The sequence below is a fragment of the Melanotaenia boesemani genome, chromosome 16, assembly GCF_017639745.1.
Source record: "Melanotaenia boesemani isolate fMelBoe1 chromosome 16, fMelBoe1.pri, whole genome shotgun sequence".
Taxonomy (NCBI): Eukaryota; Metazoa; Chordata; class Actinopteri; order Atheriniformes; family Melanotaeniidae; genus Melanotaenia; species Melanotaenia boesemani.
Window position 1 is genome coordinate 30,249,081 of NC_055697.1, and position 14,072 is coordinate 30,263,152.

The following is a 14,072-nucleotide window of genomic DNA, read 5'->3' on the forward strand; positions in this document are numbered from 1 at the left end:
ACCTGCAGAATTGTGGCCCTTGAGGACCGGAGCTGGACACCCCTGATCTACGGGATTTTCACACACAAGCATCTCTAGGGTTTCCAGAGAATGTTCTGAAACAGAGAAAGTTGTCTGGACCAGAATGTCTTGTTGATGTCAGAGGTCAGAGGAGAATGGGCGAACTGGTTGATAGAAAAGCAACAGCAAAACAGGAAACAGGAGGGATATTTTCTTGTCCCACTTTGGTCCCCTTAGTACCAACGTGGCCTGGTTTAACCAGCACAGCCTACCTGAGTATTGTTGCTGACCATGTCCATCCCTTTATGACCACAGTGGAGCATCTTCTGATGCTACTTCCAGCAGGATAATGCACCATGTCACAAAGCTCAGATCATCTCCACCTGCTTTCTAGAACATGACAATGAGTTCACTGGACTCCAACGGCCTCCACAGCCACCAGATCTCAGTCCAGTAGCGCAGCTTTGGGATGTGGTGGAACGGGAGATTCTCATCATGGATGCAGCCGACAAACCTGCAGCAACTGTGCGATGCTGTCATATCAACGTTGGACACATTTGGACAGTGGTTCCCAAACTGCGGTCCCTTACCCATCAATGGTGTCCTCAAAAAGCACAAGGAGTTTGTGAGATTTTGACTATACAGAGCCTGTGTAATTGTCAAAATTAAGGTCATGCCCACACAGAGATGAGTTGATATGTATCCCCTATTTTTTTCTTTCTTCTTTTAATCACTTGGACATTTCGTCCACATGGAACCGGCGTTTTGGAAGCCTGAAAAATTTTAAACCAGGCTCTGAAGTAAAAAAAAAAAAAAGTCATTAACATCTGTTATACAACAATATTTTAAAACACATCCTTAATCAAAAATGAAAAAGCTATAGGCCAGACCTTGTGTATCCAATCAGTTTTTAGCCCATGAACTGTAGTTTAATGAGGTCTGTGAGCTGTTGGCTACAATAGTGGAGTAGCTCATGTTTATCGTGGTAACCTTGATTTTTTCTGCAACATTTTATTGATGAAATACGTTTGACAAATGCTACAGTGCAGATGATTCATCTCTATTAAAAAAAGGCTTCACGTTTATGGTTACTTTAACTTGTTTTCTCTCAAAGAACAGGTCTCCGCCAGAATGTTTAGAAGCAGCTAATGAAAGCATCAAGCCAAACACAGTTTCAGCATGGGGAGGGGGTGTCCATGGCTGTTTGAAAGTTGCATGAAGGGGGTCTTCGAGGAAAACTGAAAAATAGGTTGGGAACCACTGAAATAGAGCACCTTTGAGATGTGGAGGAACTGGAGATTTTCATCATGGGTGTGCAGCCGACAAATCTGCAGCAGCTGTGTGATGCTATCATGTCAATATGGAGCAAAACCTCAGAGGAAGGTTTCCAACAGCTTTTTTAATAATGCCACAAAGAATAAAGGCAGTTTTGGAGGTAAAATATCTCATACTGTATCACCTGTTGGGAGCAGGGCAGTAAATCTGCTATCAGACCTCTAGGATCACTATGTAAACAAGCTATAAAAATCCTTGATAAAAAGCCATTCCAGCAACATCATTGCAAGACCATATTTAGTATTTGTATGGTTTTATTGTGCCCTGCCAGGGGACGGCAGGTGTAAAATAGCTTAAGGCTAGCTCTGGTCCAATGCATGAAATAGAAACATTCATGTTTGCAATTATACATGGTCCCTAATAATTCAAATAAAATCCAAAAACAGGAATCAAACCTGGTACCAGCAATGGTGTTCCTGATAAAGTGGCCAGTAAGTCCAAATTTCATCTGAATATGGACAAAATAAAGTAACCAGTTTTATTTAGGGGGCTTGTTAATTAAATTATTTAGTATCTTCTGTTTTCTTTTTTACTGCCAAAAGAAGCAGTTATAAAGAAGTTGTTTAGCCTAAAAACAGCCTCATGCTGTTCTGAAGCTGAGTTTCAGCACTTCTGTCAGAAAATGACAGAGTATAACATCATGACTGCCTGCCCTCAGGCAGAGAGGTCGTTTTTCACCAGATACATACGTTTACAGCTTCCTCTCACAAAAGCTTTTCCTCTGCTTCTCACACATTCATAAAAACACACAACCACAATCCTCACCGAAGAGAAAGGTCTGAACATCGCGTCAGAGATGAAAAAGGAAAACAAAATCGAAGAGGAGTTGGAGGACAGCAAGGCCAAACAAGCAGACATGAAGAGTCCAGCATCAGCCCTCACTGTAAACAAACCCACCCAGCTTGTGCTGACACACTCATACAGAGACAGACAAACACATGAAGAAACACACAGGAAGGCAGTGATAGCACAGGCTTGAGCGATGAAATCATTTGGGAAAAAATGCAGGTTGGGATCCAGGGGAGATTGGGTTTTGTTTTGCTTTCTGGAAGGGATTAGTGAAAGGAAAATCCTATGTGTGTGTGGAACAGACAGGAAGATTCAGTAAAGGAGTAATGAGAGGAGGTAGAGTGGAAGAAACAGAGGAAGGTCTGAATCTAATGCACCATGCCAGGAAATAACTCCAGTGTCAGCACAGAGCCAGAGGATCATCTACATACAGTCAGCAACCCTGAACTGACCACACACACACACACACACACACACACACACACACACACACACACACACACACCACAGAACAGCCGCCATTGATAATAAAACTGGACATTTATCTGTGTGGCTGCTGCTGGGAAACAAACCCGTCCTTCCTCACGTTTCAGTTTAAACTTCCAGCACAAACTCAATACTTCCTGTGTCCTTTTGCCACAGTAAATCATCATAGTAAAGGTTCTCTCACCCTGATGTATAAGAAGCCCTTCACAGACCAGATGGTCTTCTTTATCATGTCCTGATACATTCAGTTTTTCTAAAGAATTTATTTTATTGCTTTGCATAGATGAAAAATGGGACAGTTCCAGAGGAAAATTGCCAGAGTTGAATTTAAGTCCCAGTTTGACTCTGACTGGCACCAAAGAACACACGGCACATATCTCAGACACCAGCTAATTTTACGAACCTGCAGTATTTGACACCCTGGAAAAGTGAATGAAAACAGGTTGTAAAACCTGATCAATTAAAACATGACACCTCAAAATATACCATAGCATATACCATCCATTTAATTTGAGTCAGGTGAGTTGGAGCCGGGAAACACTGAAGAACTGCAGAAAACTGGCACAAGATGTCCGGATATGGTGATCCCTGCCGTATACAATACCATTTTTTAAATAAAGTACTTTAAAGCTGCATCAAGCTAAGGGTAAAAGATACAGAAATACGAAAACTAAGGAACGAATAAAAACATAGAAGTTACACTAATGTTACAGTCGACATCTCACGCCTCTTGTACAGGCTTGATTTTTTTATATCTGCCTCAACTTGAAAGACATTTTGCCACTGAACTGACAAGACTATCAAGTTTTAAGGCTCATTTACTGTATGCTCAACGTTAAATATGCATACGTATACAGACGGACTCTTCTGTCTGTCCTCTGCACTTGTGTCATGCATATTTTAGTATAACAGAGAGAGTTAGAGGATGCGTACCCAAACACAGCAAACGTACCAGTACCACTGGAAATGGTGGAGGCATTACATTATATTACAGTCATTTAGCAGACGCTTTTACCCAAAGTGGTTACTTCCAACCGGAGCTGGAACTCTGGTCTCCTGCATGGGAGATGGATGCTCTGCCAACTGAGAGGCAGTGTTGCACATTACAGCTCACGTGTGTCCAACAAAAAAACAAAGATGAAAAATAAGATAACAGACACATAATGATCAATTTGTCTTCATCCACACCAGACGAAAAAGAGACGTTGACCATTAAAGACATCATATTTAATGGTCAATTTCTTTTGGTTCTCTTTTATGTCCCTTTCTGAGAATGTACATTAACATGTTTCTGTTGTCTGACACTGACCTTGTAACCTGGAAGTGAACTCTGAACTCTGCACTGCCCTCTGATGGATGTACTGTCTAGCAACCATGTCAACATAAAGCATACATGGGGGAGTATGTGGGCAGTGATCTTTCACAATGTTTGAAACTGACGTACCACACTTATTTCTTATATTGGGCCAGAGAGGAAAGGTTGATGCAGTGGGACCTGTTGGTGCCATTAGGCATGAACAGCGTGACTTCACTCTTGCGCTTGTTGAAATAAAAAAAATTTCCATTTCCTGAAAACAAGGTAGTCAAGTAGAGGCTGCACCAAGCATGTTCCACTGTGCTTCAGAGCAGTGGTTCTCAAACTTTTTGAGCACAACCCCCAAGATAACATACACTGATATTCACGACCCCCACCTCCATGCAACAACTTGCAAACGGGTCATCTTGCAGCCATCCTCTAAATGTATGGCTAGAAAATGGTGAAAATCTTAATAAATAAGGAGGATATAGCAGTTTTTAGTGTTTCACTACTCTAAAAAGGCACCTACATGACCAAAATCAACTTCTCTCACAGCAATAATGTCAAATTCAGATTTTTAATACGGCATGTGTACCAACTTTGCTGTTTATCTGTTAATGTGTTAAAAAATTAAGGTGCTATTTTCAAAGATTTATATCTTCATTAATGGTTAAATTTTGATAACCCTGGTAAAAAAAAAAAAAGAAAAATCCCAAATTCATTTGATAAGTGTAGGCTATATATTTTTTTTAATTATCTGGCAACCCCTTAAAATTGGCTCACAACCACCAGTTTCAGAACCACTGATTCAGAGGGACGTCCACTTGTCAGTAGTCTGCATAAAGATAAAAACGAAATCGTAAAATAGCACAAATTTACAGCGGGTACTAAGAAAATAAAAGAGTCCAAGAATAGAGCCATGTGGTATCCCAGAAGTGAGAGCATTAGAGATGGAGGCAAAATCATCAGTGTTGACACAAAAACTTTTATCCAACAGGTAGGACCAGGATGAGGTGATGCCAGCCCACTGTGTGACAAGAGTACAGTGATCTATAGGAAACTGTTAACCCCTAAATGTCTGAATTAGTTATATATAAAAAAGTAAATAATCTAACCAAAATGTAACAAAAAAAGATTAATAAAATAAAAAAAAATTAAATAACTAAAAATAAACAGATAATGATAAATAATAAATAATGTAAAATAAATTAATAAATTAAAGTGAATGAAAGCAAATAAAACTCATAAATTAATTAGATGAAAATGAATAAAATATAGAAAGTCCAATAGTGGCCTCAAGGGGTTAAGTTGAAATCATTAGTACGCAGTCTGTTGCTTGAAAACATCATTAAAATCTGTTAGCAGCGCAGACTCAGTGCTGTGGTGAGTTTTAAACCCAGATTTTGCATGTTCATCCAGGAAAGGAAACAGTTGGATGTAGACGTTTAAACCCAAATTTTTTTGCCCAGTGTGAGCAGCAGGAGAGGCAGCAAACTTTCTGTCTTGTGCTACGACTCGCTCTATGTCACTTACTCTCTTTGGTTCACAGGAGTCTGTTTGCGTTCACATTGTAAGCAAACAGCAGCAGGGTTCGCTTGCAAGTGAACCAAGAACTCTGGTTTTCAAGGGTTTGGTTGTCAGAGCTTTTTTAAAGGGGATGAAATTGAGCCAGTCGGATTGTGTCCTCAGACTTTGAAGAACTGTACCATGATGATGATGCCTTAAGGACTACATTTTTCTATCTCTGTGAAGCCACTATAGCCTCAGGGAGGAGCGCATGAGGGATATTATTTATGTAACACACCTACAATACTGATCCAACTGTGTGCGGGCGTGTGTGTGTGTGTGTGTGTGTGTTGACCTTGCTCTCACTCATCATCATAGCAGGATTAACTCACACAGGACAGATGGCGGTGTGATGCTCCTCCCTCCCACACACTCACATGCTCGCACAGACACACACCAACACACACTGCAACTCAGCACAGTGTGGTGGCGACTTCACTACATGAGCTGTGTCATCATCTGCACACTGCTGGAAGCTTAAACGCGCACACACGCTGAAGCACGCGGGATGAAGCCCGTGTCAGCAGATGATGACTCTGATGTCAGAATAGCACTCTATTCTGTCTCCACTCAGCCTGTCTCTCACTGACACACTCCTGTGGTTGTTTTTGTCCTTCAGTGGCTCCATTCTCTCTATCCCCTGGCATCACAGCACCAACGGGATTTATTCTTTCCCCTCAAGGTTTGGAATTATCTAGTCATAATTAAGGCTGTAATTTACTATAAACATAACTGTGTTTTGAGTAGGTGATCACGTCATGTATTTGAAGTTTTATTCTTACTCTGATTTTTAGAAAATGTCAGCCTCAGGACCAGTATTTCCCCACACCATCGCCAAATAAATAACTGAACTAAATTCTTGAGTGGTAAATTCTTACCATCTTAAAACAAACAAACAAAAACAACAAAAAACAGACAACTTGTTAGTTTTAATTTCTATGTTTAAAATGAAAATTTCCCATTAAAACTGTTGATTTTATCATAAATATTTGAGGCACAGTCGGGGACAGGAGGGAGTCCTGGGCTAAAAGGCAAAGTTCTCGATTTACTGACCTATCCTCATGCCAACCATCACCTGTGGACATGATATTTGGGTAGTGATCAAAAGTATAAGATTCTAAATTCAAGCAGCTGAAACAGGCTTCCTTCAAAAGGTGGCCAGGCTCAGCCTGAGCTCAGCATGGAGCCACTGCTCTTCTGTATCAAAGAGTCACCCGAGAGGATGCCTCCTGGTCACCTCTCCCTTGGAGTTTTTCCAGGCACGCCAAACTGGTAGGAGACCGCAAGGACCCACTGGAGGGATTATGTCCCCCTCTGGCTTTGGAACACCTTGGAACCCACCAGGAGGAGTGAAAGATCTCTAGGGTTAACAGAGAATGGACCATTGTCCTGCTGCTGCTGTTTTAATGGTGTGAGGAATATTTTATTGACCCACTTTGGTCCCCTTAGTACCAACGTGGTCTGGTTTAACCAGCACAGCCTACCTGAGTATTGTTGCTGACCATGTCCATCCCTTTATGACCACAGTGGAGCATCTTCTGATGCTACTTCAAGCAGGATAATGCACCATGTCACAAAGCTCAGATCATCTCCACCTGCTTTCTAGAACATGACGATGAGTTCACTGGACTCCAACGGCCTCCACAGCCACCAGATCTCAGTCCAGTAGAGCAGCTTTGGGATGTGGTGGAACGGGAGATTGTCATCATGGATGAAGTCGACAAACCTGCAGCAACTGTGTGATGCTGTCATGTCAATATGCAGCTAAATCTCTGGGGAGTGTTTCCAACACCTTGTTGAATCAATGACAACACAAATTAAGGCGGTTCTGATAAAGAATGGGGTCCAACCCCTTTTTGAGAAGTTTAAAGCTGAAGATTCAAACTGCTGGACCATCAGGGGAAATACCCAACACATTTCATGCTGCTGTACAGAAGTGATGCAGAGAGCAGAACGGGAACCATAATGGACTCCAACGTCATGTAAAAGGGATTTTCTGTCCCACCATAACATCAAAGCTGAGCTCACAGTATTAGTAGCAGATTAAATCAGACATGAAGTGGACGGGTTTAATCCAAAACTGTAATCCCATTTTGGAAATAAAAATAACATTTTCTGTATTCATTTATTTATTTTTGATTGAGTCAGAAAATTATTTTCATGGCAGCAAGTCCTCTGACTGATCTCAGGTTTATACTCTTCAGTTCATATCTGACAAACTTAACTTGAAGTCCCTTGGTTCATTTTCAGGTTCCTGAGTGATGAGCAGTTTATTCTGCTGTCCTTAAGGTAAAAATATCAACATTTCTCATTTTTCTCCTCCATTGATAAGGATAATGAGCATCATTTTCCAGGACCCTGCTCTGCATCTCTGTTGGGAGATAATGATTCAAAATATTTGATCAGTGCGAATTCATTTCTCTGTGGCCTCCAATGTTTCTGGATGTCTGCACTGAGCATTCAGGAGACAAAGTGAGATTAATGCATCGGTTTATTCAAGCAAAACATTCAGCTAATAGATTTACTTAGATGTGCCGCATTTGACAGTTTTTCTGCTGAAGCTGCCAGAAGCCTCCATTACGTCAGCCTAAAAGTGTTTTTCACCACCTGCTCATCTTAACCATGAGGGTAATTGAGGATAAAAAAAAGTATTTACCTGAGCGTGTCTCTTTGCTGCTTTAATAGGTGGGTGAGGTAGAGTTTGCTTCTGCTGATTCTGCACCTCACTTTAAATAACTCATGAATGTACATAAAACAGTAGCACATCAGCTACAATTCCTACCTTAATGCTTCAGAATTCAAGAAAGAAATGAAAATGGTAAATATTTTATATATCTATGTATTATTTATGAGGAAGCACCCCCCTATTAATTGCATTTCTACTGTTTTGTGGTCTCACAATGTGCAGCTTATAATTCATTTCATGTGATGGACCTATGTAAAGCCTGTTGTGAAAAACCCTGAGGTCTGCCACACCACTACAAACACCACGATGAAGACCAAGGATTTCTCCAAATAGTTCTGGACAAGGTTTTGCAAAAGTATAGATTAGGGTTGGAATATTAAAATAATTAAAAACCCTGCACATCTCACAGAAAACAATTATTATTAGGGAATGGAAAGAATACTGCACCACAACAAACCTGCCAAGAAAGAGCAGACCACCTAAGTCCAAGCAGGAAGGTCAAAGATAACCCCGAAGAAACTGGAAAACTCAACAGCAAGAAGTGTCTGTCCATAAAACCTCCTTAATCTGTACATGCCACAAATCTGGGATTTGTTGGAAACCCACAAAACGTGGGAAAAACTAGACTGGTCAAATGAGGCTGAGACTCAGGGAAAAAACTGTGTGCTAATAATGTGGTACTTCAAGAACACCATCCCTATAGTGAAGCATGGTGGAAGCAGCATCATGCTGGGGTGTTTCTTCTTGCTTCTGTCTCTTTCCACTGGCAAAAAATGGGACAGGTGCCAGAGTAGCCAATCTGACCCAGTCTCCTTTGTTGGGACTCTTTCTTTGGGGTCCCAATCATGTTGATCTAACCCAAAAAATGTGGAAATTGACACACTGCCATCTGATTGGTTGAAAGACTTCCTGTGTGAGTTGATCCTATGAACAAAGTGCCACCAGTGCCATTTGTAAACAATTAAAAATCCATGGTATATTTAAAGCCACATGCCAAGAAGAAAGAACACAAACTGCTGGATGTCCACCATTCTCCTCTTTTGTTCTGAACCTAACCAATCGGTCCATACCGACGTGGACCCATAGGTGGAAATGGGTCTTAAGAGGAGGAGTAGCAACTAATATCCACCTTGCGGTAACATCACAATGTGGCACAAAATGCTAATTTACCAGTCCTCAGAATTAAACTCAGAATTAAACAACAAACATTTTATCAGCATTGTGTGAACTTGTTTGCCAATGGCTTAAACAAATGTATTATTTATTATTTATAAGCCCAGTCTTAAATAAAATCCAGTTTAGTTTTAAATAAGACTTTTTGGACTGTGATAAACAGGTCCAACCCAAAATGGTCCCCATACAATTAATCAATGTTATTAATGCACTTCCACTAACAGTAAAGGTTGATACTGAAGTAGTTAAAATAATATAAGACAGAATTTGTATTAAAAGTAAATGACTTTTAAGGTCAGCTGTGTTTGGGGCTGAAGACCTGTCCAAATGAGACTTCTTTATTAGCTAAAGCTGCATGAGTTAGTGTCCCATCTCATCTGGGATCAACAAAAGATGAGAACAGGACAGAAGGAAGAAGAAAAGACAGAAAGGCTGCTCTGATAAAACAAAGGGTGAGAGGAAGACCAATAAAACAACACACAACACCAATACCTTAAATCAATAAACAAAGAGTCTGCTCCTGGGATCTGCTTTATTGGATCTGTGTGTGTGGATATGAGACACAGTGCATGACTGTGTATCCTGTTCATCCCAAGTGCAACACCAAAACCACTACAGCTTTGGTACCGAGCATTTCTGAGACCCAGAAGAGATATTAAAGTCTCTTTCTTTCCAGCCTCACCATAGATAAAACTGATGCAACACTGTTGATCCCAGTGATAACACAATTATTCTGACATTCTTCTGCCTAGCTCCTTGTGGAGAGGAGATTTAGTTTGTTCATAACACCAGAACAAAAAAACAACCTCAAGGGGTTTTGAGATGGGATATGATTAGTTTTATGCTGAGCTTGAGACATAACTGCATTTTCATTTTGACTGAGCTCACGAGTCCATTTTAAAGTTAATTTTCATGCTAAATGTGATATGCTTAGCAAATATGATTATTTAGTCTCTTTTTTCAGGTTGATTGACACCAAAAAGTAGAGTGTAAAACTGGATGAAGTCCCATAATCATGTCCTTTCAAAGGGAAAATGAAGACTCTGTAACATTCTTGACATAATGGATGGATGATGGAGGACAGGACACAATAATCTGTTAATGTAAGTGTTCTCAACGCCCACTCATGACAGTTGTGTAATGGACAGCTTGCAACCCAAGGGGTGCCTGGGCAAAGGCATGCAAAAGGCTCCACACCTCAGCTGTGAAGTAGCAGCACTGCAGACTGTCTTTGTTTGTTTGGAGATTTTTTCATTTTGTTTGCAAAGCATTAACTATTTTTAGTGACAGCCTTCATTAAGAATGTTGGAAAACCTAACTTTTGTGTTACGTTCTGTAGTTTACGAATGTGAATAAGTGAAAACCCTGAAAAGGTATTTGTCACTTGTCACCTCAAGCACACATGAGCAGAGAAAGACATAATATTGATCCATGTTTGCTCTAAACTTAAAAGTAAGTATGATGCATTCATCAAACCTTTTTATGAGCAGTATAACTGCAAAGTTTCTGCTGCTGAAATATTTTAGACTAATTTGTGGGTTTAGAGTTACAATACTAAAGATTTTTGTAGGGACGTAAGATTTAAGTTCAAGACTAGTTCAAATTGAGAAAGGAGGAAAAAGGAGGAAAAATGGGGATTTAAGTGACTTTGAACGTGGCATGGTTATTGGTCTGAGAATGTACTGGGATTTCCACACACAACCATCTCCAGGGTTTCCAGAGAATGGTCTGAAGAAGAGAAAATATCCAGTGAGCAGCAGTTGTCTGGACCAGAATGTCTGGTTGATGTCAGAGGTCAGAGGAGAATGGACAGACTGGTTGGAGATGATAGAAAGACAACAGAATTTAAATAAGCACTGGTTCAAACCAAGGTCTGCAGAACAGCATCTCTGAACACACAACACGTCCAACCTTGAAGCAGATGGGCTACAGTAGCAGAAGACCACACCGGGTGCCTCCTGTCAGCTAAAACTGAGGCTACAATTCACACACACTCACCAACACTGGACAACAGAAGATGGAGAAACGTTGCTGGTCTGATGAGTCTCCATTTCAGCTCCACATGCAGAGAGTAAGATGAGAATTTCATAGAAACAACATAAAAGCCTAGTTCCATCCTGGATCAACAATTCCGACTGCTGCTGGTGATGTAATCTTGTTGGCAGTGGTGGTTCCCAACTTATTTTACTTGAGGACTCCCTTCATGCAACTGCCAAAAAGCTGTGGACCCCACCATGCTTTGCTTTATGCTTTCATTACATTCTCACCACAAATGATGCATTCTGGCCAAGTCCTGATACCTCCAGGTGGAACAGGAGATTCTCATCATGGGCGCAGCCGATAAATCTGCAGCAACTCTGTGATGCTATCATGTCAATATGGAGCAAAACGTCTGAAGAATGTTTCCAACACCTTGTTGAATCTATGCCACTAAGAATTAAGGCAGTTCTGGAGGAAAAAGGAGGTCAACCCGGTACTAGCGAGGTGGACCCAATAAGGTGGATGGTGAGTGTATATTAATGCATCAGATTTTATTTTAAGGCCAGTGAAACCAGATGATGATGAATTAGACTGATAACTGTTAGATATTAAGAGGATATTTAAAGAAGTCTGGTGACCAAAAACACATTAAAAGGAAATTCTAATCAGTTTTCAAACCCTGGTTGGGGTTAGAAGTTATTTTTCTTGCAAACAATAAAATTTGCTGCCTATGGATTCTAGGCTTTCACCATATGATGTCCATTTAACCGCGCAGTGGTTCTACCTTTCAGAGAGAGCTCACAGTGTGCATATTTATGAATCACTCCATTTTAACAGACTCTAACTGGCTTTAAGCAGCCACAAGAAGAAAAGAGCCTGCCTGTTGTATCGACTGTTGTCCAGCCTACAGCTGTTGTCTGTTGTCTACCTCTCTCACAACAATCACATTGACCGAGAAATCAATACGATCCTCCAGAGAGAAAAGACTAGACTGAAGCGCTGCCATTTCTTCCTTCACTTGTGCAGAGCAGACTGTAGGTGACGAGGTAACCTCCACCTCCCTGGAGGATACAAGGCTGAATAAGGCCACAGAGCAGAGAAAGACTGGCAGAGAGGGTTTCATTAATTGAGTTGCTCTCTTAGGAAGCAAGCACAAAATTTCTGCTCTAGTTTCCCTTTTCCAGCAGCTACGGCAGCTTTTCTTACAAGATCAAAAGCTGAACATGAAATACTGCCGTCACAGCAGAACGTGATCCTGACAGTTCAGTTACGTATGCTTGACACATTTTCCCGGGAGCCTGGTCATGCCAGTCAGAACTGTGAAATGTTGGTGTTACTGGCTCCATTTCCATTCTTGAGCCTCCATTGTCATTTTTGAGTCTCATGTAGAAGTTGTTCATAAAAAGAAGAAATGGTGAAAATAAAAATTTTTTTTTTAAAAACAGCCACTAATGAGGCAGTTTGTGATTGTCTCAAAGGAGTCTTGATGTACATTATTTGAATTGTATCATTCCTGATAACAAGTTAAGGTTAATATAGAAAAAAGTAGCAAAATACAGAAGTTTTAACCACTTTGGAGCTACAACAAACACTACATCAGCTCACTGAATGACATTTTCACACCTTCTAAACACAAAACACAACCACAAAGTCTGTTAAATCTAAGTTTTTGAGAGTAGTTAAGTCAGCTCAAATGTTCACTCTCAAGTAAAGAAAAAGATTCTTGTTATTATATCTCTACTTTAAAAGCTACATGTTTAGGGTTAGGAAAACCTAAAACATGTGGCTTCTAACATGTACAACCATATGATTTGCCTCCTTTTTATAGCTTCCATCTGAAAAATACCTAAACATGATGGAGACATGAAGAAAATCTCACTGAAACACATTTTTTTCCCTTTTTTCATAAGAATTTACATACAGTAACAGTTGACAGCCGAGCATTATTCATTACTTTCATTATCTTTATATATCCTGTTAACAGCATGCAAAAAATTAAAACTAATATGAAAATTAAGTCACAAGCTGGTCATGAACTCAGTCCAGGTAGGCTGGGTTTTAAAAAAACTGATTCTGGCACAAAAACCTTAGATTTTTAACTCTTAAAGGCGCGTGACAGGTGCCAAAATCAACAACAAACTTACTTGAATCTTCCCTGACAATGCTGGCACTGATCTCCAACCCAGCCGTGGTCACACACGCAGGTCCCGTTCACGCACTTCCCTGAGAAGCAGCTTTTATCACAGGATCTGGGCACCGATGAAGCCTCCGCGTGCAACACCAGGTGAAGAACCATCAGTATTCCCACACAAGTTTTCCACACTTCCTGATCGTTTCTTTTCGGTTTGCTCCAGGTACACGGATGTGACCCTATGACATCATCCATGATAGAAGCGAAGTGTGTGTTTTTTCTTTCAGAGGCTGCGTACACAAACTGAGCCCTCACGCTGTGAGCTGACCCGCCGTCATCCGCTGGCTCAGGTAGCCTATACCTGTAACGCCTGCGGGGAAAGGTGCAGCGAAACAGGGACTACGCGCCGTCAGAGCATGCCGAGCGGGTGGGAACAAACTACTGGGCCGAGCAATCAGATGGAAACTTTGATGTAAACAACTCACACGCGTTTCCTGCCGGAGTCACCAGTTCCGTGCAGCCACAAACATAAAAAAAAGCTTATTACGCGCTCCGCGGAGCGTCCCCGCGTGTCTTTCACATAACTTCCACTATGGTGAAGGATCTGATGTGAGGATGTAAACACGCGG

General features: G+C 40.9%; 1 protein-coding gene across 7 annotated transcripts in view; it reads right to left on the minus strand.

Annotated features, from left to right (window-relative positions):
- Positions 1–13,742, minus strand: part of atrnl1a (attractin-like 1a) — a 317,476-nt gene extending 303,734 nt beyond the window's left edge. For all 7 annotated transcript variants that reach the window (XR_006013321.1, XM_042010699.1, XM_042010700.1 and 4 more), the window contains exon 1: positions 13,457–13,742. Coding sequence is in view for 6 of the 7 variants with exons in the window: in XM_042010699.1 (XP_041866633.1) it covers positions 13,457–13,698 (242 nt within the window). In the remaining variant the exon portion in view is untranslated. The remainder of the gene's footprint in view (positions 1–13,456) is intronic.
- Between the last annotated feature and the right edge of the window lie 330 nt (positions 13,743–14,072).